General features: G+C 36.7%; 1 protein-coding gene across 2 annotated transcripts in view; it reads left to right on the forward strand.

The window, feature by feature from the left end:
- epha4l (eph receptor A4, like) overlaps window positions 1-24,230 on the forward strand; it is a 52,658-nt gene extending 28,428 nt beyond the window's left edge. The window contains exons 4-17 of one of the 2 annotated variants that reach the window (XM_056236890.1): window positions 1,272-1,427; window positions 2,719-3,054; window positions 9,474-9,598; window positions 9,836-9,995; window positions 10,565-10,679; window positions 11,509-11,561; window positions 11,647-11,760; window positions 11,843-12,028; window positions 14,959-15,020; window positions 15,386-15,595; window positions 20,846-20,995; window positions 21,195-21,388; window positions 22,484-22,645; window positions 22,743-24,230. In XM_056236890.1, coding sequence (XP_056092865.1) covers window positions 1,272-1,427; window positions 2,719-3,054; window positions 9,474-9,598; window positions 9,836-9,995; window positions 10,565-10,679; window positions 11,509-11,561; window positions 11,647-11,760; window positions 11,843-12,028; window positions 14,959-15,020; window positions 15,386-15,595; window positions 20,846-20,995; window positions 21,195-21,388; window positions 22,484-22,645; window positions 22,743-22,857 — 2,138 coding nt within the window. In that variant the 3' untranslated portion in view covers window positions 22,858-24,230. Of the gene's footprint in view, window positions 1-1,271; window positions 1,428-2,718; window positions 3,055-9,473; window positions 9,599-9,835; window positions 9,996-10,564; window positions 10,680-11,508; window positions 11,562-11,646; window positions 11,761-11,842; window positions 12,029-14,958; window positions 15,021-15,385; window positions 15,596-20,844; window positions 20,996-21,194; window positions 21,389-22,483; window positions 22,646-22,742 lie in introns of those variants that run through there. The other variant, XM_056236891.1, reaches the window with a different exon arrangement.
- Window positions 24,231-24,377: the final 147 nt, after the last annotated feature.

Here is a 24,377-nt window from a genome sequence, read left to right on the forward strand (position 1 = left end):
TCAGCGATAAAAACCAGCTTGTATCAGCCTAACGAGCATATTTATAGGGCGAGACCACGCCCCTTCTGGCGGGACGTGACGATATGGGCGCGAATTGCCCCCATTGGTCATTACGTCACGCAGAGTCTCTCTCGATAGGCTGCTGCATTTGCTGCAGAGCAACCAATAGGCGCGCGAGCTGTTTCGCCTATGTTTGCTTGCTGCTGCAAAGCGTTTTGCATTAATAAAAAATTAAAGGATAATTTTTGGCTTCAATATCTCGCGGAAAAGAGTTTTTCCCCTAGCGTAAAGCTATTACGCAGTACTCGTTCCCTCTCTAGAGAGAACCGAGGTTACGTTAGTAACCGAGTACGTTTCTTTAAAAAGTGACATCGCCAACTACTGGCCTGGCATGAATAATACAGCGTTTTTAGTCGTTTTCACAGATCATGTGAACGGGGATAATTCTGAAAGCGTTGTCGTCTGTACGTGAAAAATGCAAATTAAATACGTTTCCATTTTTAGTTCATCGTTAAAATACATGACTTTTGGGTGGAGCTCACTTATTTGACTTTTATGAAATGTATCTGTTTGCATTCCCATTCATGGCTACTTTTGAATGGTTATTAATGCAACAAAAGGCTTTTTGCTATCATATGTTTTAGTTACCACATCTACCAGCAGGAGAGAACAGGATCATGCTAACCAGCCAAACCTTGACCTCATGTTCCCGTTGTTTCTGTTTGGTCTCTGGAGTCGGGTAGAAGTTTATAATAGTGTGCTGGAGTCTAAGGCATCTTTCATCCTCCCAGTTTTCATCCATATGTACACAGACGTCTAAACACTGAGCGATGATCACGTGTGTGTTTGCACGTTAATGAGTGATAAGGACGATGAAACAGTGTTTTTCAGGCAGGGAGGAGTAGGAGGACACGACACGCTAGATTATTTAAACATCACGCATTCTTTATTTATGATGTCAAAACATGTTTTACTCAGATATATGGATGGAAGAATTAAAGGTGACTGGTGCATGCTGGGAAAACACCCAGCATTCCTCATTCATCATCCTCTGGTCTCTCTTGACTTCACCTCCCTTTCCTGGCTTTTCTCTCCATCATAAATGCATCATTGTTTTGTGCGTGGAAAACTGGCGGCTTTTCATCTTCCATCTTTGTCTGCTTATATACTTAATAATCATTTCATAATCTAATCATTTAATAATGTGATTCATACGTGTTATCTGTATTTACACAGAGTTAACGTCATCCTGTATCTCTCTTCTCTCGTAGTGTGTAAGGTGGGCTACTACAGGTCTCTTTCTTCAGACGGTGGTTGTCGTAAATGTCCACTGCACAGTTACTCCATGAAAGAAGGAGACACTTCCTGTGATTGTGACCAGGGATATTACAGATCGGAGACCGATCCGGCTGCCATGCCTTGCACACGTGAGTTAAACGCAAACATACGCACCAGTTTAAAGTGGGTGAAACACGTTTTTTGGAAACTGCTATGATGGTGATTTGAAAAGACCTTGGAGAACCATGTAAATGGGTATTTGAGTGACTTTAAAGATTTTACTGTAAAATGTATTATAATATTTTACTATATTGGGTCAAATAGTAAAGTTTCCATTTAATACGCATCTTTATTAATAAAAAGCAATTATAAATATATATTTTTAAAACCAGATGTTCCCTCTTGAATAATTTATAGCTGCATAATGTCATTTAATTTCAAAATTAAATTGGAATTTATTACAAATTAGCTTTAAAAGGAGAAAAGAGCCGAGCATATTGTCTGAAAAATGTAAATAAAGAAATAACTAATTGAAAGCAAAATCTGTAATGTATGTCGTGCATGGGCATGTGATTATTTCTGTTCACATCCTTTTATGTGCAGCAGATGTTCCTCACATCAAATAAATTAATTTAAATGAGACTGTATCAGTCTCACTCTACCAGCTGTCCGTCTGTCCTCTCTCTCTCCCTCTCTCCCTCTCTCCCTCTCTCTCACTCTCTCTCTCTCTCTCTCTCTCTCTCTCTCTCTCTCTCTCTCACTCTCTCTCTCTCTCTCTCTCTCTTCCATACTAATGACCAGCTCTGTCTCTTTGTATAACAGACGCTGTTTTTCCTCTCCTTCTGTTTTAGTTTTTTCTCTCATCCTCCTATTCATTGGGGATGAAAAGTTTTAACGTATACAGAATGGTACACACACACACACACACTAATACAATTTAACTATGGAACAATAATAAGTGTGGCTCATCCAATCAGAATATACATAATTCTGATTGTTTTACAATAAATATTTACAGTAATATATATATGTAATATGTAAATTCATATATATAAGGCTGCATTTATTTGATCAGAAATACAGTAAAAAAATTATTACAGATTGAAAATAACAATTTTCTTTTGCAATTAATTTGATAATGTAATGAATTCTGTGATCAAAGCTGTATTTTTAGCATCATTACAGTCTTCAGTGTCACATGATCATTCAGAAATGAGTATAATATGCTGATCTGCTGCTTAAGAAACATTTCTAATTATCATCAGAGTTGAAAACACTTGTGCTCCTTAAAATTTTTGTGGAAACATACATATATGCAACATTGTTATTTTAAAATAAACCAATTTTCCAGTATATCTCTAGCTAAATGAAATTACAGCCTATTTTTATGTGAGGGATATGCACTCAGACTCTAAATCTCTTTCTCTCTGTTTATCGCAGGTCCTCCATCCGCTCCACACAATCTGATATCTAATGTCAACGAGACGTCTGTGCTGTTGGAATGGAGTCCGCCCATCTCCTCCGGAGGCCGTCAGGATCTCACCTATAACGTGGTGTGTAAGCAGTGTGTGCGAGACACGCAGAGATGCGCGCTGTGCGGGGACGACGTGCGATACTCTCCGCAGCGTCTGAGTCTGCGCTCCACGCGGGTGTCCGTTCACCAGCTGCAGGCGCACACCAACTACACCTTCCAGATCTGGGCCATCAACGGGGTGTCCAAACACAACCCCAGCCTGGAGCAGGCCGTGTCCGTCACGCTCACCACCAACCAGGCTGGTAAGTGTGTGTGTGTGTCTCCAAACATGCTCTAAAATCAGGTGTTTGCATGTGACACACTACTGGCCAAAATTTTGAATAATTATTACATAATTTTTTTACGTTATTTTGAAACAAGTTTCTTCTGCTCACAAAGGCTGCATTTATTTGATAAAAAAAAATTAGGGCTGTCAATTAAACGCGTTATTAACGGCGTTAACGCAAGGCCATTTTAACGGCGTCAATTCTTTTATCGCGCGATTAACAGTCTTTTTGGCCTAGCAAACTTTGTAGTTTTTTTCACATGCTTTAGCAACAGGACGCGGCATGCGCGGCGCTGCGCTATGCAACCCATTAATTTCAATGGCTTGCGCCACACGAGGACGTTTTGTTGCTTCGTCGACCAAAGCGCAAGTGCAGCGGCGCGGTCAAAGTTCAAAATAGTTCAACTTTTGTCGCTGTGACGATTACCAGCGCGGCCAATAGATACGGGGGCATCCAAACAGTTTTGAAAACTGGCGTAGCGCCACGCATTCCGCGTCCTGTCTGAAAGTAAAACTACAACACCACACCGGATCTATCTAGACTGGAAACAAAACAATAGTCACGCCGCACACACTTGTTTGGGCTTGCGAGCCGGCCAAATAGTTGGTTAACGTTACGTTTTGAGTGGATGACGAGCGCGAGACGCCGAAATGGATGCCAATAAGATTCTGAATGGAAAGTTTATTTTTAAAAATTTGCCAAATGGTTCCATTGACAAGACCAAAGTGATCTGTGTGTTTTGTCGTTGTGAACTGAGCTATCATCATCGCAGCACGTCCAGTCTGAAATACCACTTGATGATGGCCAAGCACACACACACAGCTGATGTATCAGTACCTCGTCAGTATTTCTTTCACCCATTTATTGATGGACAGTGTTACATTGTGTGAGAGATTATTTGCTCCAAGTGAGAATGTTAGTGTGAAATTGAACACAGTATATGCCAATGTTGTGTTCAATAAAAAACATTTGCACAAAGCAAGCCGATCCACTTTTCCATGTTGATAAGAGCATTAAAATGAGAAAAAATAATAGGACAAAAAGAAATCAAGAGACATTTAGAATAGATAAAAATGTGCGATTAATCGTGAGTTAACTCTGACATTAATGCGATTAATCGCGATTAAATATTTTAATCGTTTGACAGCACTAAAAAAAATACTAAAAACACTAATTTTGTGAAATATTATTACAATTTAAAGCTGCAGTCCGTAGCTTTTTTAAGTTAAAAATAATCCAAAATAATTATATTAAAAAAAACTTATTCTGCCAGTGGTCAAAACTATCTGCTTGCCATAGCTAGATTCAAAACGGTTAGCTTGTAATAATGATTTTAATTCCAGTGGTACTGGTGGGTTTCCGCGGGAGATTCGAGCATGTCTTTGCGTCATGACGTCACATCTGTACACATAAAGAAGGAGTTTCGGCTAGCCGGCTATACTGCGCGTGACGAGATGTTTAGATGTATAGGCTTTTCTCGCAGCACTTTACATAATTAAACTTATGGCATCCAGAAAGATCCAAACAACAATCAGTGTCAACTGGAGATTCAGCAGTTATAAAACCCAAAAGACTTCGTACTTCGGATTTAAGGTGGCTAGAGAAAGAGAAAGAAACCGTCTCATGCGAACACAAGGATTTAAACATCGGCGGGGCTTTTGAAAAGTGCGTGAACTCCGTGTTTTGAAGGGGTTCAAAACGGAAGAAGAGACGGCTTTTTTCTGCTGAACAAGTAAGTTAAGACATTTCAATAGTTCAATCGTGTAACAGTACGTTTTCTTAATTCACACAGTTATGGAGTTTCCTTTGTTGTGCCTTTCTCGTTTTGCTATTATGGAGAATATGAATTCTGAACTACACAGGTAACCATAAAACACATTAAATTTAACATTAGTCACGCAATGCTGATGTGATGTCTTTAACATGAACAATCTGAGAACAAAGTAGGCTATAATTTGCACGGTTGCTGTAAATCGCGTTGATTAAATCTAACGAAGCTTATCATGTCGAATGCTTTTTCCCCCTTAGTTGGTCAGAACAAAAATGGATGTTACTTACTTGTTCAGAAGACATTTTCGTATGAAAATTCTTATGTTGGTCAAGCTTTCAAAAAGTGAATCTGTGATTCTGTATGACAGTATCCACACAGCGCGGTGACTGACAGCAGCACTCGCCTCAAAGCACTGTGTTCATCCGCGCTGTTTCATGCCGATTTACAACCCACGTAAAGATGATAATTCTGCGAATCACTGCAGTTACAGATTTCGAACAGAGAGATGGCGACAAAGAGGAAAAGCTACGGACTGCAGCTTTAAAATAACTGTTTTCTATTGTAATATATTTTAAAATGTAATTTATTCCTGTGATGGTAAAGCTGGATTTTCAGCATCATTACTCCAGTCTTCAGTGTCACATGATCCTTCAGAAATCAGTATAATATGCTGATTTGCTGCTCAAGAAACATTTCTGATTATTATCAATGTTTAAAACAGTTCAATATTTTAACATTTCAACATCTGCTCAATATTTTAGTTGAAATCGATCGAAAAGGGAAATTGATCAAAAGTGACAGTAAAGACATTTATACTTTTGAACTTTCTATTTGGCAAAGAATTTGATTTTGTTTTTGTATATAATATTAAGCAGCAAAAAACTGTTTACAACATAAATAAAAAGAACAATTCATATTTGAGCACCAATAATAATTGAGCAAATCAGCTGATTTGATGCTGAAAATTCAGCTTTGATCACACAAATAAATTACATTTTAAAATATATTCAAATGGAAAATTGTTTTAAATAACATTTCACAATATTACAGATCAAATATTTTAGATCAAATGAATGCAGCCCTGGTGAGCAGAAGAGACTTTTTTCAAAAACGTAAAAAAAAAAAAAAAAAAACTTCAGAGAAAACATTTCACAAGGTTCAATTTCACTCGCCTAATCACCTATGGAGAACTTCTGCATGACCTTTCTGCTCCATTACAAACACACACACATGTAGAGCGTCAAATACACTCTATTTTGATTCATGACTGTGTGTGTGTGTAATTGCCGACTTGTGATATGCGGCCTGTGCTCTTGATGGTGTCTTGGGTTTCCATCGGAATAGAGCGTTAGCTGGAGATCCGGAACTTTCTGTGACAACCCAAGCCTGTAAATCAGCCTGAGGGATCGCAGTGTGGAGTTTAGGGTGGAGGGCGTAGTGTGGAAGGGTGGGGTTTTGTCAAGCATTGACGTGCCTTTGGCTACAGAACAGAAGACCTGAATATATGTGTCCTACTTAGACGTTCACTGGGCAGTTGTATGTGTATATTTACAATAATTAACATATGCTTCTTAACATATATGCTACTGACATAACGTTTAATACTTATACACAAAACACAATATATTCCTGCTGTCGTAGTCAGATTTGTAAAAGTTTCATGGAATGGGAAGCTGCGCAAAACCTCCCTAACCATGGTAAAAAGTACTGTAACCTTCTGTTTGTTGCTTTATAAATCTGATAAAAGACACCAATGTTCACTTTTCAAATCATTCATACGCCTCTAATAATAGCAAAAACAAACAATTTTGTTTTACAGATAATTGTTTGCTAACAAAAGATACAGCATCATTGCAGCGCATAAGACAATGTATGCAAAACCTTGAAATGCTGAATAATTATCTTTGCGTTTATTTTGAAGAATCCTTAATCAAAAACATTTATTTTCTAAGTCTGATCAGTATCAAATACAGGTGAAACTCGAAAAATTAGAATATCGTGCAAAAGTTCATTTATTTCAGTAATTCAACTTAAAAGGTGAAACGAATATATTATATAGACTCATTACATGCAAAGTGAAATATTTCAAGCCTTTATTTGTTATAATTTTGATGATTATGGCTTACAGCTATGCAAAACTTTTCACAATATTCTAATTTTGAATTTGGGGTTTTCATAAGCTGTAAGCCATAATTATCAAAATTATAACAAATAAAGGCTTGAAATATCTCTCTTTGCATGTCTATATAATATATTAGTTTCACCTTTTAAGTTGAATTACTGAAATAAATGAACTTTTGCACGAAATTCAAATTTTTCGAGTTTCACCTGTATTATTATAAAACTTTGTGAAATTTGAAGATGCATATCATATCACTGCATTTCTCAGCTTTTGTTTTTCTATAAAACAATATTATGACAAAAAAATGATGTATTATGTAAATTCGGACTATCCCACCATGCACTAAAGGCTTTAACAAATGAGCATATAGTATGATGCTCCTAAATCATTTTTACTGAATCTTAACATCCAGTTGCTTAAAGCTTGAGTGTTAACGATGAACGAGCGCAGATTCTCATCTTTCCTTTGACGTTATCTCGGCCAGACACACACACACACACACACCCACAACTCCATTACGGCCCATATCTGTCAGAGCAGACGGCATGATGGATGTGTGTTAGAGATGAGTGTGTTAGGTGGTTGAAGGGGGGCGGTGACCCCTGTGTTGTTGGCTGGAGGGGGTCGTCTCCGAGTCCCCCGAGGGACGCTCCTAAATCACGTTTAGTCTGTCGGGCCTGGCAGAGGAAGACGGATCTGTGAGATGGACGAGGGCCGCTGTCGAGCTGCTGCTACAGCTGGCGGGGGATCCAATTGTTTAACAGTCACACACACGCTAATGCATGAAACTCTAGCTTTAGCACTTGAATTTAGGACGCTCGTAGATGTGTGCACTTTTTGTATGCTGGTGGTGGGGGGAAATTGGTCTGGATAGGAGAGCGCTGCACGATTAAATGAAATAAAACTGAAATCGGGTCATGGCTTAGTGCAATTATCTGATCACAGAGGCTGTAATCTAATTAAATACATGCACAGCATGTTTCAGAGTGAAGCACATCACCGTGTTCATTCACACGCGCAGATCATCATCCTGTGTCTTCAGTGTCTCAGAGCGGCTCGGTTCACAGTAAATGCTGCTCCACATGAACTCATCTCGGCATTTGCTCTGAGTTTGGGTCGTTTATAATGTGCATTTGAAAACGCAACATGTGCCAATCATCTTCCCAAACTTTTAATGAGCGCTTATAAACCGGCTGTTGTCAACAAGAGAGAAGCTTTAAGGGCTTCCTGCAGTTTTCCTTCAAAATAAAAGCTTGATGGTTTAACGTTTGAAAATGAGAACTCAATACAGCCATGAATATTAGTAGTGCAATTTTAATAATATTTTATTTTAATTAAATACTAGATTTTTTTTATTTTAGAGTGAAATATTACAATATTAATATTTCTTATTAGTTTATTATTTTAATAATAACAATATTAATTATTTATTTATTACATTTTTTAAATCGTTACAATTATTTATTATTTTATAGTCTTATTGATATTTAATCGCACAATTTTGGGCTAAATTGTGCAACCCTACAAACAAGCTTTTTTTTCATTTTAGATTTAAAATGTTAAATTAGACAATATATGTCAAAATATGTTAAATAGAGCTAATAGTTAGATAGCTGAAAGTCATGCTAGTTTGTTTGCATTTTCTTTTTTTGAAGAAGAAGAAAGTGTGAGTTTGCCCATGTAAAACTCACTGCCATGATGTCAGTGGTTGCCAGGGTGTTGCTATGTGGTTTCTTGTGTTTTTGGTAGGTGGATGTTAGGTGATTGATTGAATGCTCTAGTTTGTTCCTAGGTAGTTTTTATGTTTCACAGAAGAGCATTATGGGCATGCACATTGAATTTTTGTTTTGTTTTCAGACACCAGAAGTTATGAAGACAAAACATCACGTTTTCTGGAACATTGTGGCCTTTGAGTTAGAAGTTTGTTCAACGCCAAATATGAGCAATAGTAATAGTCATGCTTGACTTAACGAACACCCTTAATTAGCCAAAATACGCAGAAGGGGATGTGTAGGACTTCGCCAAAGACAGCATTTGGATTCTGTGGAAATATGGCAAGCTTTCTGTGGTTTCGATATCTGGAGTTGTTCTGTTTAGTAGAGGAAAATAATAAATGGAGATTTTTTTCTTCACATCCCCCAGTTCTGTTTTGCTGTTTTTCTCTTTTATTATTGTTTTCGACTCTGTGTGATGTGTCTTTGGAAAAGCAGAGAAGACAACGCACATCTCTGTTGTGTCAGATTCTGTCTGTTTGACTTTCTCACCCTCAACAAAAACAGCTTCGGGGGGAAAAGAAACCAAACAGACAATAGCGGTCTTAACTCCAAATCCACGGTTTAGAAGAAGAAAAGGTCTCCTTGTCCTCTGGGTTTATCCTTTCTCTCCCTGTTTGTTTCTGATGTGATAAAAGAAAGACAGATGTCTCAGGAAAACCTGACAAAAGTAAAATGTAGTAAACGTAAACCTTTTATAAATATATGAACTCCTTCTGTCTCTCTTCAGCTCCCTCTACGGTCATGACAGTTGAGAGTAAGGACATCACCCGCCACACGCTCTCTCTGCTCTGGGACGAACCCGAGAAGCCCAACGGTGTCATACTGGAATACGAGGTTAAATACTACGAGAAGGTGAATGATGGGAAACATCTATTGTATTTTAAAGTTCATCCTAAAACCCTCATGATGACAGAATTTTAATTTTAGGTGAACTGTTCCTTTAAGAAGGCAGTATAGCAATCCCCTGTGGACATTAGCTGTCTGGATAAACAGGAAGTGAAGTTTTATTGGAGTTAAAATAGCCCTCAAACGTCACCTCTTACCTTCCTCTTGTCTTCCGTTCTCTGTCTCTTTATTTATAAATCTCAGGATCAGAATGAGAGGAGTTATCGCATCGTAAAGACGATGTCTCGTAATGCTGATATTAAAGATCTGACCCCGCTGACCTCCTACGTGTTTCACGTGCGCGCTCGCACCGCCGCGGGCTACGGAGAGTTCAGCGCCCCCTTCGAGTTCAGCACCAACACTGGTGAGTGTACAGCTCATATACAACAGTGTGTTTTTAAATGAGTTGGAATGATCTAGAATCAGATGTATTTATACTACTCAAATAAAATGAATAAAAATATATTCTAAATCTGTTTAGTTGCTGGTCACTAGCGTTGGAGGCTGACTAAACTGACGGAAAATATTAAATATTTTAGGCCTAGCATTTAAAAAAAAAAAACTCTTAAGAATAGACTGCGTGATTTGGGGAAAAATCGAATCGAAAAAATGGAAATTATACTTTAGAATGCGTAAAAAAAAAGTTTGTAGGAATACAATTTGGCCGTAAATGTTTGATTTAGTGCTGTAAAGTCGCGATTAATCACATCTAACATAAAAATTTGTGTTTTGACAGCCCTAGTTTGATTATATATCAATATTTCTATAAAATAATAATAATTAATATTATTTTTATGAACAGTTTTGTTATTACTTTTATTATTTTTACTAAATATTAAACAAAATAAGAAATATTACTAAAAAAAAGTTTAAGAAAACAGCAAAAAAAAAATTAAAGAGTGTATATGAATGCAGTGTTTGTGTCTCTCTCAGTCGCAGCTTCTGTTGTTGGAGGATTCATGAGCTCTGCTGTGCTTCTGCTGCTGGTGGCCGGGTGTGTGGTGGTTCTCCTCCTCATCCTCATCATTACCTTCATCATCACCAAAAGGTATATACAGAACATCTGCTATTTTTCCTGCAATGATAGACAGTAGCCATGTTTCCATCCACTTGTCAATCGAATTATTTGAAGTTCGGTAAAAAACCTCATGCGAATAAAGCTGGTGAAAGTGTGTTTCCATCAAACGGCTTTAAAGCGGATAAAAACCTGTGCGTAATGACGTCACATGCTGTTTTGCGATCAAATAGGTATATCGAATTGATTTGAGATATGTTAAGGTGTTTACATTCATTTTCTCACCGAATTGCACAACATTCAAGCCAACATTTGGCAAAATGGATCGCATCATAATAACGTTTCCATCCGCGTTTATCGCATTAGCCGTATATCGATCAAGATAAAATCTGATGAGACCGATCGTATTTCATTTGAGTCGATATTCATGAAATTCCATAAGGCAACTGTAAATCCATAAGGCATAAGGCATTTTTCTTTCGATATCACTTAATGCGGATACAAACGTGTGGATGGAAACATAGCTAGTGTTGATATTGTTAACTAAAACTACAACTATTAAAAATGAACTCAAATAAAATATGAATGTGAGATAACGTTATTCAACTAACTAAAACTAAAAAAATATTTAAAGCTAAATAAAAATATTTAAAAACAAAACTAATAAAAAGTACAAAAGCACATAATATTACTAAAATTAAAATGAAACCTGAAAATATAATAATAAAAACTCATTTGCAATATTAATAAATATTATAATAGTATCTAAATAACACTAAAATAACACTGTGATAGACAAATAAAAGAATAAATGCTAAATTGCTAATAAATAAAATGCTAGTTGTGTATATTTTCATCTCAGGAGGAGCAAATACAGCAAAACTAAACAGGCCGAGGAGAAAAACCTGAAGCCAGGTAATCAAACACCTTTCATTAGTCCACAGCTGGAACAAAAAATGAACATTTTCCATTCTCAAAACTTCTGTAAATGTGCCGGCAGGGGTGAGAATATATGTGGACCCTTTCACCTACGAAGACCCCAACCAGGCCATCAGGGAGTTCGCTAAGGAAATCAGTACCTCCTGTATCAAGATCGAGAAGGTGATCGGCATCGGTACGTTAACAGTCCTTGTATGTCTTTAGCATGTCACCTGTTGATGAGAGATGCATGTAAATATCACTATCTGATACTGTAGGTGAGTTTGGCGAGGTGTGCAGCGGCCGTCTGAAACTTCCTGGAAAGTGTGAGATCTGTGTGGCCATCAAGACGCTGAAGGCGGGGTTTACCGAGCAGCAGAGGCTGGACTTCCTGAGCGAGGCCAGTGTCATTGGCCAGTTTGAACATCCCAATATCATTCACCTGGAGGGCGTGGTCACCAAATGTAAGTCAACGGTGACATCAAGGGCTTTTATTTGTCTTCTGCAGTCATTTTTAATTTGGGATGTCTTCATGAGGTTTGACTTGCCTTAGAAATTAAAATTCTCTTATCATTTACTCACCCTCATGACATCCATGATATGACTTTCTTTCTTTCTTTGTTTCTTTGTTCTTACACACATCTATTGTTTCGCTTCAAAAGATATGGGTTTTTCCACTGGGTCGTTTGGATTACCGTCATGGATACCGTCATTACCGTTATGGATTAGCTCACCTCCTTAGTTTCAATAAAAGCTGTTTTTGGACTAATGAGGAAGTTTTGAGTTCTAAAACTTACAGGATATTTTTATAGTACAATGTCGAAAGATCAATTCTCAATCATGACCCCTTTAAGTAGAATTGTATGTAATGGAAACGTATTTTTTACCATTTGTTACGTGAGGCTAAAAAGTTAGAATCAAGGATAAACAGCATTTAAACACAACATCTGCTAAAGTACTTGGAGTCTGCTATTGGATCATTGAGGGTAAACATCATATTATGCCACTGCATTACAGAGAGCTTACCACCTTCTAGCTACTTTCAAATGGTGCAACCAAATAAAGTACAGACTGACTTAGTTACAAACTAACTAGTTGTTACTAAGCTTCTAGTTTGTACTTTACGTTCTGATGTAAGAACTTGGGAATGGCTGGTGAAACCCTATCCAGAACACTACATGGTCAAAAGTCTGGATATTAAGTAGGCTTAAACCCCCTAAAGAAACAGCTTGGTGATGTCGGTTTCCTTTTGATGTGCTAATGGTCGTGTGTGTTTATGTATGCATGTCCAGCTTATCAGTGTGTTTGCTTGCTGAGCGTGTCCTGACAAAAACTGCTGTGGGATGCACACACACACACTCACCCTTGTGGTCTCCAGATGGAGTGGGCCGCTCCGAGCGAGGGGCTAATGTGAGCTAAAAAGCACAGCAGACTCATTAATCACTTCGTCAGGCCTAAATGTTTTTGGGGGTTAGAGTGTCACCCTATATCTCTAACCTACAGCCACTGCTGTGTGTGTGTGTTTGTGAGAGAGAGAGAGAGAGAGAGAAAGAAAGTTAGCCTTCACACACTACACATTTGGCTTCTTATTCGTCTTGGCTTTCCTTCTACTTTATTTTTGTTTACTTACTTTTCTAAATGTCATTTCATGTTTAGTAAACCAGCACTAGTTTATCCCTAAGAGAATGTAATACAAAAATTAATTTTAATTAAAAGATAAAAAAAATTCAATGTCTGAAACACAATATCACAACACAAATTTAGATTTTTCTATTGATTTTATTAAATATTATTATATTATTTATAAATTGTGTATATGAAAATATATAAAAGTTGAATTAAAAGATTTGCAATGTCAGAAACAAAATGTAATTACATCAATTTTTATTTTTTAATTGTTTTTTTTAAATATTATATAAATGTATTATATTATTTATTATATATAAATTGTGTATATGAAAATATATAAGAATATACATATTAAAATTTTATTTAAAAATGTTTAAAATACATTTTTAAAAATATTTTATAATATATTTATCTGTATGTGTTGATTATAATCACAATACACACACACACACACACACACACACACACACATATATATATATATATAATCATAAATTATTTAAATAATAGTTTTATATAACAGTTTCTTTTTGTATGTTATTGTTATGTATTTGTGTATTATGTTTATTTCCCACACTCGGCTGTACATGCTGAAAGAAACTGCATGTCTTGAGCAGCAGGCGACATCAAAACCGTTGATTTATAATTCCTTAGTAAATTAAATTGGCGGGAGACATTTCTAACAGGTGAATACCAGCCAGCACTGTCAATGTTTAATTTACTTTTAGCTCATAAATGTCCCCATGAAACTGTAAAGCCATCTTAAGTCTCCTGCGTTGTGTTACAGCAGAGTTAATAGAGTTGAATACTGAATTTGCATAATGTAAATTAGTATGAAGTGAATATAAATATGTAAATAAGGCAATGTGGCCCTCTCAGTATCTCTCATCAATGATTCAACAGCATTTCTTTGACTATTTTTCATTGACTATTTGACGTATAACTGCTGGCACTCTTGTTTCAAATGCAAGTTATAAGTGTTTTTGTTTTTTGAAATGAGTCAAATGTTTATGTTTTGATGGAGATTCTAACCCTTGTCTTGCAGAGTTCATTGTCAAACATACACATACTTGTAGGCACAACCACACACCCAAAACTTGACAACGTCAGTAAACACCTCATTAGCATTCTAATAGGGTGGGTGTAAAAGGGGCGGGGCTGGGAAACTCAGACAGTGAGTGTGAGGGGTCAGAGGTCACCCTCTCCTCAGGCACTCTGGAAGAGCTGTCAGTCAAACTCGCCTCAAGGTCATCAGAAAGGCCAGCCCAACAAAGATGGCCGACAATGTGTCTGGTCGAGCTTTATTTACCGCACTTCCTCTATAGGAAAGGAGCATTGGTGAGTGTCAATCAGCAGGCCTGCTGTCAGTGTGTGTTGATTCTGTTTGAATTACTGATATGCATGTTCTGTGCTTAGTGTTTACATCTGTTTGGTTGACACCGATGTTTTGTCGATGTACGAGAAGTTTCAAGAAACGGTGTTGCATATACGCCCAATGCATCTCTGGCATTCAAATACTGAAAGTGGGAAAGTTTTGGTGCTTTTTAAATAGATTTGCATGTATTCAATTAGCAGACGCCTTTATTCAAAGCAACTTACAAATAAGGAATGCAACAAAATGATTCATCCTCCTAAGAAGGCATTAACATGCTATAATACAAAACTCCATGATTGTTCAGGCCAGATTTGTTTTTGTTTTTTGTTTTTATAGAAAACTGGATTTATTTAGTTTAATTGTTCTCTTTTTGTCTCTCTGTCATTGCAGGCAAGCCAGTTATGATTATCACTGAGTACATGGAGAACGGCTCACTGGACATGTTTCTCAGAGTAAGATTGTGTTTGTGTGTCTATACAGTATGTTTCTACATTTAAATTAAATATATATCATAAAATCTGCATTCATTTTCAAATTTCATTTTCAAATTTTTACATTCTCTGGATAAATGAAAATAAATAAATACAAATATTTAGGCTTATAGATATATATATATATATATATAGATAGATAGATAGATAGATAGATAGATAGATAGATAGATAGATAGATAGATAGATAGATAGATAGATAGATAGATAGATAGATAGATAGATAGATAGATAGATAGATAGATAGATAGATAGATAGATAGATATGACTTTGATTCTTGTCAAGGTGTCACTATTCAGGTCTGAAGTGTTGCCTCCTCTTTCAGAAGAATGACGGTCGCTTCACTGTTATCCAGCTGGTGGGCATCCTGAGAGGAATCGCGTCCGGTATGAAATATCTATCCGACATGAGTTACGTTCACAGGGACCTCGCAGCACGCAACATCCTAGTAAACAGCAACCTGGTGTGCAAAGTCTCGGATTTTGGGATGTCCAGAGTGCTGGAAGATGAACCAGAAGGAGCGTATACCACCAGGGTATGAGTGTTTACATTTATTCATATACAATGTTACATTTATATAGCCTGGATGCCAGCCCGAACCCCGCCCACAAAATTTTTTGGTCGGGAAGTTCGGTCTGGACTCGATCCATTGAGGAGTAATTATGATCGGTTCTGAAATCGTCGGGCCAATCAAATTGCCAGGGCGGGCTTTACACGATGATGGACAGATGATCTGCAGTTACGTAATCATCACGTTATCAAAGAGCGCTTGGGTTGAACTGGTTTCCCTCAGAGATGACTGCCGCTGGAGAACTGAGATGTATAGATTCCGCTATCGCGTCTGTTGTAAAAGAAATCGACAGCGCATTCATTTTAAAAGAAGAACAGAGAACTGCAATCAAGGCATTTGTCGATCGGAAAGATGTGTTTGCCTTCCTTCCTACGGGATTCGGCAAAAGTTTAATTTATCAGCTGGCACCGATGGTCGCTAAGAAGATGGGACGCAATGAAAGCCCTGTGGTCGTTGTGGTTTCTCCTTTGGTCGCACTCATGGAGGACCAAGTAAAAGAAGTAACACTCATAATTTTACTACTTCTTCCAGCGTGCGTGCAGTTGAGTTCTGTAGTTGACAACTGTGCTATGCAAAGTAGTTGACTTACTGCGTTGCTCTCATTGGTTGTAGGTCTATCCAATTGAGTGCAGAGGTGTTTTTTTCCTGGTTCAGTTAAGACACGCCTCATAATCAAAGCCCTATGGAGCAGTATCAGACTCACATTCTGACTAGAATATGAGTATGACGAAGTCAGGCTAACATTTATAGGTAATACTAGCACTTTACAATAAGGTCCTATTCGTTAACATTAGCTAATGCATTAACTAACATTGAGCAATACATTAGTTTTTTTATCTTTAACATATAGTTAACAATAATAACACTGGTTCCAATACTGTTATATGGAATTATTGGATTGGAATTTACTGTTGTATAGACCATTTCAAGGACGTAAACAATAACAAACGCGTTGGAATGCTACTGCGCATGTCTGGCCCTGAATCATTTCCGGTGGCGCCATTTTAGAACCACAGATCTGTGAAAACCATAGGTGAAAACAAGCTCGTACTTTTTAAGTCTAGCAAAAGGCAAGTTAAAGTATTTCCAAAAACGGAAAATAAATGATGATTAAAATCATCGGACCTTTTATAAGACGTTGATGCGTAAACTTTTTACCTGAATAGTCTGACGGCTCATCTGATTGCGTGTTGCGGCTGCTTGCGTGTACACGAGAGATGCGATAAAAGCATATCGCAGTCTGGATGCTTACAATTAATTTCTTAGCGGAAAGGTTGGGAACATTTATTCGTACAATGTGGATGACATCTGTCTTGTGTTTGGTGCAGATGAAGCAAGTCAAACAGCGTCAAAAACGTACTTATCATGGTTTGTCCGACGAAGTTACGAGTGGGCATTTCACTTGCATTGCTGGGTCAGTCTGTATATCTATGCAAATATTCATATTTATTTGTACAGCGCAATTCAAAATACATATCGTTTCAAAGCAGCTTTACATAACATGCATGTACAGGGTATATGCAGGAATCTTGAAGTTAATTTTAATACCTTTTCAAGACTTTTTCAAGATCTTCTCAATATTTTTTAATACCTCACCGCCACTTCAAGCTGTAACCATTTACATCAGTGATACTTTTAACTTAACAGTTTTAGTTTGTGATAAAGACTATAGACCACTCTGATAAAAAAAAAAAAATCAAATAGGCTGGGATAGTAAATCAAAGTAAAGTTTATTAAAAAACAAAACTTTGCTCCACCCTCAACAACAATCATGCTGACATGTGCCTCAGTTCTTCATTTTTTTTAATAAAAATGACTAAATTCACACACTTTTACGATGTTTTTGAGACTCAAACTGTTGGACAGCTAATTCAGAAAAAATACTTTCAAAATGTAAGACTTTATAAAGCCGTGATAAGACTTTTTAAGGGTCTTAATTTTCCCAAAATTGATTTATCACCTTTTAATACTTTTCAAGACCCCGCGGATACCCTGATGTATATTACAATGCTAAATGAACGCTAGTAAACTAATCGCTGTATGCCATTACTCATTTAATACGTTTCCAAGGGTGTGTGTTTAGTTAGGTGAAGTTTGTTGCTGTGGAACTGTGTGCGAGGGTTTAAATGTCCTATCTGAGCCATTCATGTGGTCACAAATAAATAGAAGGTGAATGCAATTTAATGCTGGCTGTCTTTATTTTCTAATGCCTGTATTAGCCATTTAAGAGAAACATGCAGATTAATAATTGTACAATTAAGAATAAAACACACAGAATACACTTTTCAGGTAATTATGTTCTTTTATGGTTTTCAAGTAGTCACATACAGATTTGCTGTGTATGTATACAGGTGAAACTCGAAAAATTAGAATATCATGCAAAAGTTCATTTATTTCAGTAATTCAACTTAAAAAAGGTGAAACTAATATGTTATATAGACTCATTACATGCAAAGTGAGATATTTCAAGCCTTTGTTATAATTTTGATGATTATGGCTTACAGCTTATGAATTCAAAATTAGAATATTGTGAAAAGGTTTTCACAATATTATTGACACCTTTTAAGTTGAATTACTGAAATAAATGAACTTTTGCACGATATTCTAATTTTTCGAGTTTCACCTGTAGTAGTCAACTTTTGAAGTGGATCAAAAAAGTTAATCAAAGTTGTCCTAAGACAAGAACGTGTTTTGTTCAATACTAATGTATAACTTTGATGAAAGGGTTAGGTCCACTTCAAATGTTGACTAAATTTCTTATTGTGTGTTTACTTGTATGAACACAAAATGCTTCAACAACTGAGACAACAACATAAAACACATTTCACAGAATGTTTTTTTTTTTACAAACAGAAATGGAGTTATGAGTCCCTGAACAAAGGGGGTCAATATCAATCCTCAAGTACTCCAACACATCTGGGGGTTCATACAGTGTGTGCAGAATTATTAGGCACGTTGATTTTCTGATCATATTTTTTTCAGGCACATTTTACCAATTCCAAACCACATTAATCTTAATAACTACTATTCATTTAATTTTGTATTTAATCATTTACAAGTGATATATAATTGTTTATGAAGGCTGGAAATGAAAAACGCCTTATATTCAGGTGTGCATAATTAGGTATGTTTTCATAATTAGGTAAGCAAAAATCGCCACTGAAAAAATCACAAGCTGAAGTGTAGTAGAATACATGATCTTCCAGAATCTGACAGTAACTTTTGGGAGTTCATTTTTAGTCCATCTCTGCAAAACGGACTTCAGGGTAGGAGATGGACTAAAAATTAACTCCCAAAACTTACTGCCAGATTCTGGAAGATGAATTCTTCAAACAGTGGTACAAGAGGATGTGGTGCTGGTCCTTCAGGAGTCACTCTCGATCTGTCTGTCCATAAAGCCATAAAAAACAGTCTTCATGTATTTTACTAACTTCAGCTTGTGATTCTTATTAAGAGGGGGTAATTTTTTAGGATTCTTTACCTAACCTAAGTCTCTGAGATCCTGATATCTTGCTCTTCTGGAGACTCCAGGTAGGTAGCAGTTCTGGAAAATGGCGGCGCTGGAGACTAAAGGGTTCCTGATGGTTTCACGCTTAATTCTTCACCTTAATTGTTTTACAGTTAACATGCGTCTTTTCTTCTCCACCTGTTTTCGTCTGACCCAATGAGCATTTCACTGTCCAATGGTCATGCCTTAACTGCAATTCCTAGTATTGGATCCTTCTCATGGGCATTTAATGATTTTTGACTTTTCAGTCTGAGTTAAATCTCTTTTTTTGGCTTATTTAATCTGTAAAAGAAAACATGCCTAATAATTATCAATTATTATCCACCTGAATATAAGGTGTTTTCATTTCCAGCCTTCATAAACAATTATATCACTTGTATATGATTAAATACAAAATGAATAGTAGTTATCAAGATTAATGTGGTTTGGAATTGGTAAAATGTGTCTGGGAAAAAAAATATGATCAGAAAATCAACGTGTCTAATAATTCTGCACACACTGTATGGTCACATGTGGTTTGGCACTGCAGGACGATTAGCTGTCTCCCTGTAGCAGTGTTAAGCGTCTTAAATTACAGATGATGGCTTTCCTATTGAAGACAAAAGTAGAAACACAATTATTTAACTTAATCTGGTTAATGCACAATATTTAAAAAACAATGCTATTGTGTAATACATCAGTAAATGTTGGAATTAACATTAGCCAAGCTTAATAGGCTAAGTGATGAATTTTTTTTTACCTTTACCATTTGTAAACTACTGCAGTTAGCTGTTACACACCATTCTGCAGTTGTCAACTGACTAGACAGCTTGACAACAAATGTTAACTCCTAACTTAATTAATTACAGCCCACAGAACATTTAGGGAAAAAAGGAAATAAAAACTTGGCCTTTTTTCAATACACGCGCGTCAAATTGCTAGGTGCATAATATGTAAACAATTACGGTCGGACCCACAGTGCTATCTTAAATTATGCTGCATCACACTTAAAACAGTTAAAGTAGAGAAATACAAATAATCCAATGAAAAAATAAGTATTTTACTTACCAGAATCGAAATGTGTACACTGTATATTGCTAGTTGCTTAGTATCCATTCTTCTCGCTTCACTGCTGCAATCCAGGCGCAGCAAATTTCGAAAATATAAACGCTTTGATTACCGAGAGCAAGTTATTTCCGGGCCTGAGAGAACATCCAACCACTGAACAACATGCTCCTAATTTTAATTTTGACATGTTTTATTCGCATGAATAAGAAAATTATCGCACAATTGCGGTAAATAGACAGTAAATAAAGCGCTTCCCGCCGTTGTTTCGAATGTGCGCTCTAACTAACCGGAAACGTCTGAGGGCCAAACACGTCACTTCCGTACATCTACAAATAGCCGTTGAAATGGTCTATAAAGGCCCGTTCACACCAAGGATGATAACTGTGATGATAACGATAAAGATATAGTTCTATTAATCATTCTAAATATAAAAGAATAGCAGAGTCGACACCACAACCATAATGATAACGGCGCCGAGAAATGATAATGTTGGAATCACTTTCACAACGATTTTTCCAGCTGATGAACGATAAAAACATTGACAGCCAATCAGAATCCATCCTGCTTTAAAGATGGATTGTGTGGACTCTAGTTATAGTTATCATGGTGTACACAGGCCTTGATTCTGTTTAACATGAACCTGAACCTGTCAATCACAGGGAGGAAAGATTCCAATCCGCTGGACGGCTCCAGAAGCCATCATGTACAGGAAGTTCACCTCGGCCAGTGACGTGTGGAGTTACGGCATCGTCATGTGGGAAGTGATGTCATATGGTGAACGACCATATTGGGACATGAGCAACCAGGATGTAAGTGGCACTGTACCACAAATCTAATTAATTACGAGAGCTTGTCATGCCTTCTGCGCTGGCGTTCCCATGGTACGCTTAGAAGAGTATTAATACTTTGCTTTATCGTGCTATTGTGTGCCATGCCAAGTTATACAAACCAACTGAATGCGGTAGTTCAGAAAGATCAGCCACTCATTTCCTCTCTCCTGTTTCCTAGGTGATAAAGGCAATAGAGGAAGGGTACCGGTTGCCGCCGCCCATGGAGTGCCCGCTGGCTCTGCATCAGCTCATGCTGGAGTGCTGGATGAGGGAACGTGCAGACAGACCCAAATTCAGCCAGATAGTCAACATGCTGGACAAACTCATACGCAATCCCGCCACACTCAAGAGGACGGCAGGAGACGCCAGCAGGTGCACATACACACTTTTATTCTTGTTGGGACTTTATTCACATATTTTTTTGCTGTTTTGGGTGTATTTTGGTGCAAATCCTAAAATATGTGTTTGGCTTTTGTAGATACTTATTAAAACAAAAATTCCTTATGAACTTTTATTAGGTTTATCTATTCTTCTGGGGACATAAGGTTCATCTTGACAGGAAGCTACTTATAATTGCTGTACACTAGATAGATAGAATGCTCAATTTCATGTGGCATTGAGTCCCATAATATTTCAGAATGCATTTTAGTTTACTTCTAGATAAATCCTGTCATGAGCAACAGTTTAAAGAAAACCCGGTTAGCAATATGTACAATGGGACCATGTTCTTGCAATACATGCATACTGTATAGCATACAAATGTTTGGAAATTAATACTTTTATTCAGCAAGGATGCATTAAATAACATTAAAGACATTTATGTAAAAAAATACTTCTATTTCAAATAAATGCAGTTTTTTTTTTACTTACTATTCATCAAAGAATCCTGCAAAATGTATCACAGTTTCCACAAGAAATATTAAGCAGCAAAACTGTTTTCAACATTGATTTCTTGAGCAGCAAATCAGCATATTAGAATGATTTCTGAAGGATCATGTGACACTGAAGACTGGAGGAATGATGCTGAAAATCAGATTTGCATCACCGGAATAAATTACAGTTTGAAATATATTCAAATTACTTTAGATTTGTAATAATATTTCACAATTTTTTTATTACAAACAATGCAGCCTTGGTGAGCATAGAAACATTAAAAAAATATTACTGACCACAGAGTTATAAACAGTATTGTATGTTTCTAGCTTAACCTTAAAATATGCTTTTTAGCATTTGCATATAAAAATTATGATTTTATTGAGTTCCTTTGTAAAGTTTCCATTATAAAGACCCTGTTTTTCGAAGGGGCATTTTTAGAGAAGTAATCTCTATTTTAAGTGTAGCAAAACAAGCAAAGTCATGCAAACACTCATAACGCCACACACACATATATACATATAAACGCTCATAAATTCTGGCAAGTTCATTTTCTCTGGAATAAAAGGTTTTATGTAATGTTGTTGCTGTCAGGCCCCACCCATCCATGCTTCACCACGCCCCCTCTGAAGGCTCCGCCCCCTCTTTGGGTTCTGTGGACGAATGGCTGAAAATCATTGGACTTGAGCAATACAGAGAAAACTTCAACACAGCAGGATACTGCAGCTTAGAGAGCGTCATGCCCATGAGTCATGAGTGAGCATCCCAACACATTACACACCTAAATACACATCCTGATGAGCTTGAAGATGACTACAGCTTACCACATATCCCCTGTGCTGCTCTTTTACAGGGATCTGGCCAAAATGGGAATCTCATGCAGTGCACATCAGAGGAAGATCCTGAGCAGCGTGCAGGATTTATTGTCTGGAATGCATCGAAGACAAGACACAAAGATTCCTGTCTGATCTGTGACGAAGGGAAAAAAAAACAATGCGTCATGTTGGTTAGCATGAATTACAAGAGAGACGGAATATTTCACATCACTCTTGCACTTTAATGGAATATGAATGGTATGAAGATCAGAATGAATGAGCTAAACTGCACTTTTCTGGACCGCTTTGTGCTTTTACGAGGATTTTTTTTTTTCCATTTTCTTCCCTGATTGTCTTCATGATGTCTAAGGATTTTTAAACTGGCCTTTTGCCGACAATTAAAATGACTTCATGTGTCTCTCCGGATGAGATGTTTCTGACCCTCTTGATCCAGGCAGCGAGGCAGTATTTTTTTGACAGAAGAAAGTTTGGGAAGTGTCCTCCTTGTGTAAGTGGAAAGAACCATTTAAACTAAATGCAAACAGACTACCACGCCTTTCTCCTCAGGATCTTTTCAGTATGGCCGATCGTCATCATCAGCAGGAAGGAATTGTTCCCTGTGGATCAAATTTGAACGTTATATTCAAAAGGATCTTTTGCCTCGGGAGATTTTGAGCCATTGTAAACTAATCTAACAGACCTTTTGGATGGTATGTGTTTGTTTTATGAAGGCCAGATGGAGCTTTTAGAGGCATTGCTGAATGGAAAATTATATCGCTTTATTTGTTGATTTTTTTTTTTTTTTTTTTTTTTATAAAGGGAATGAGAAGATAGATCCAGATAAGATTTAGTCTTGAGTTACTCATGTGCTGTGTATTCAATCTTTGCATTTTTTTAAGTAGCAAAGTAAATGACTTAATCTGACGGCTCTTCCTGGTTTCTTTTTGTCAATACTTCAGTCTTTTTATTTTCCCCTCTTTTCAGTTTAATTTAATTTACTTCCATGTCTCTACCTTTTGAGTACCATTGAATCTACAACCAGAGGTCATGCGCAAATAATTAAATCTGTGTATGTAATTTGATAAAATGTTCGAAACTGCTGAATTGAATCATTGCAAGAATTTCAGTCACAGATCTATTTTTAAAACTTTTTTCACTGTACATAATCTAGGATTTTGTTTGTACATATGATAGTTTTTAATTGTTTTCTTCATGATGTATATAATACCAGCAGTCATTTTCATGTAGGACTACAGCTTCTGAGTTCTGTCATTTTCTTCTTTTTTTCCCCTTGACATGTGCAAAAAGATGTTAACGTAATGTATTTAATTTTCACAGTGAGCATAATATTCATGTTGCAGTAAATTTAACATTGTAAAACAGCAGTACATTTAAGAATGGTTTGGTAACAGTTTGAGGAATCTTAATTTCACAGTTTCTGTATTTCCACCTTTAGGTGCACCTAACTTATGAGCTTTATTTATGATCTTTTTGTATCTAGTTCTTAAAATAAAATGTCAAAGAAATTGTTTGTAGTTAACACTCTATAAGCATCCAGAAAATATTGTACAACATCCATATATAGTAAGTATGACATCCTTTTACATGAGTTAATGATGGTAACTGTATTTTATGAGTTATCCCGCTCTTTTTTTTAAGGGTTATCTTAAACA

This window comes from Rhinichthys klamathensis, unplaced genomic scaffold, assembly GCF_029890125.1.
Source record: "Rhinichthys klamathensis goyatoka isolate OS25496 unplaced genomic scaffold, OSU_Roscu_1.1 h1tg000470l_1, whole genome shotgun sequence".
In the NCBI taxonomy this organism is placed as follows: Eukaryota; Metazoa; Chordata; class Actinopteri; order Cypriniformes; family Leuciscidae; genus Rhinichthys; species Rhinichthys klamathensis.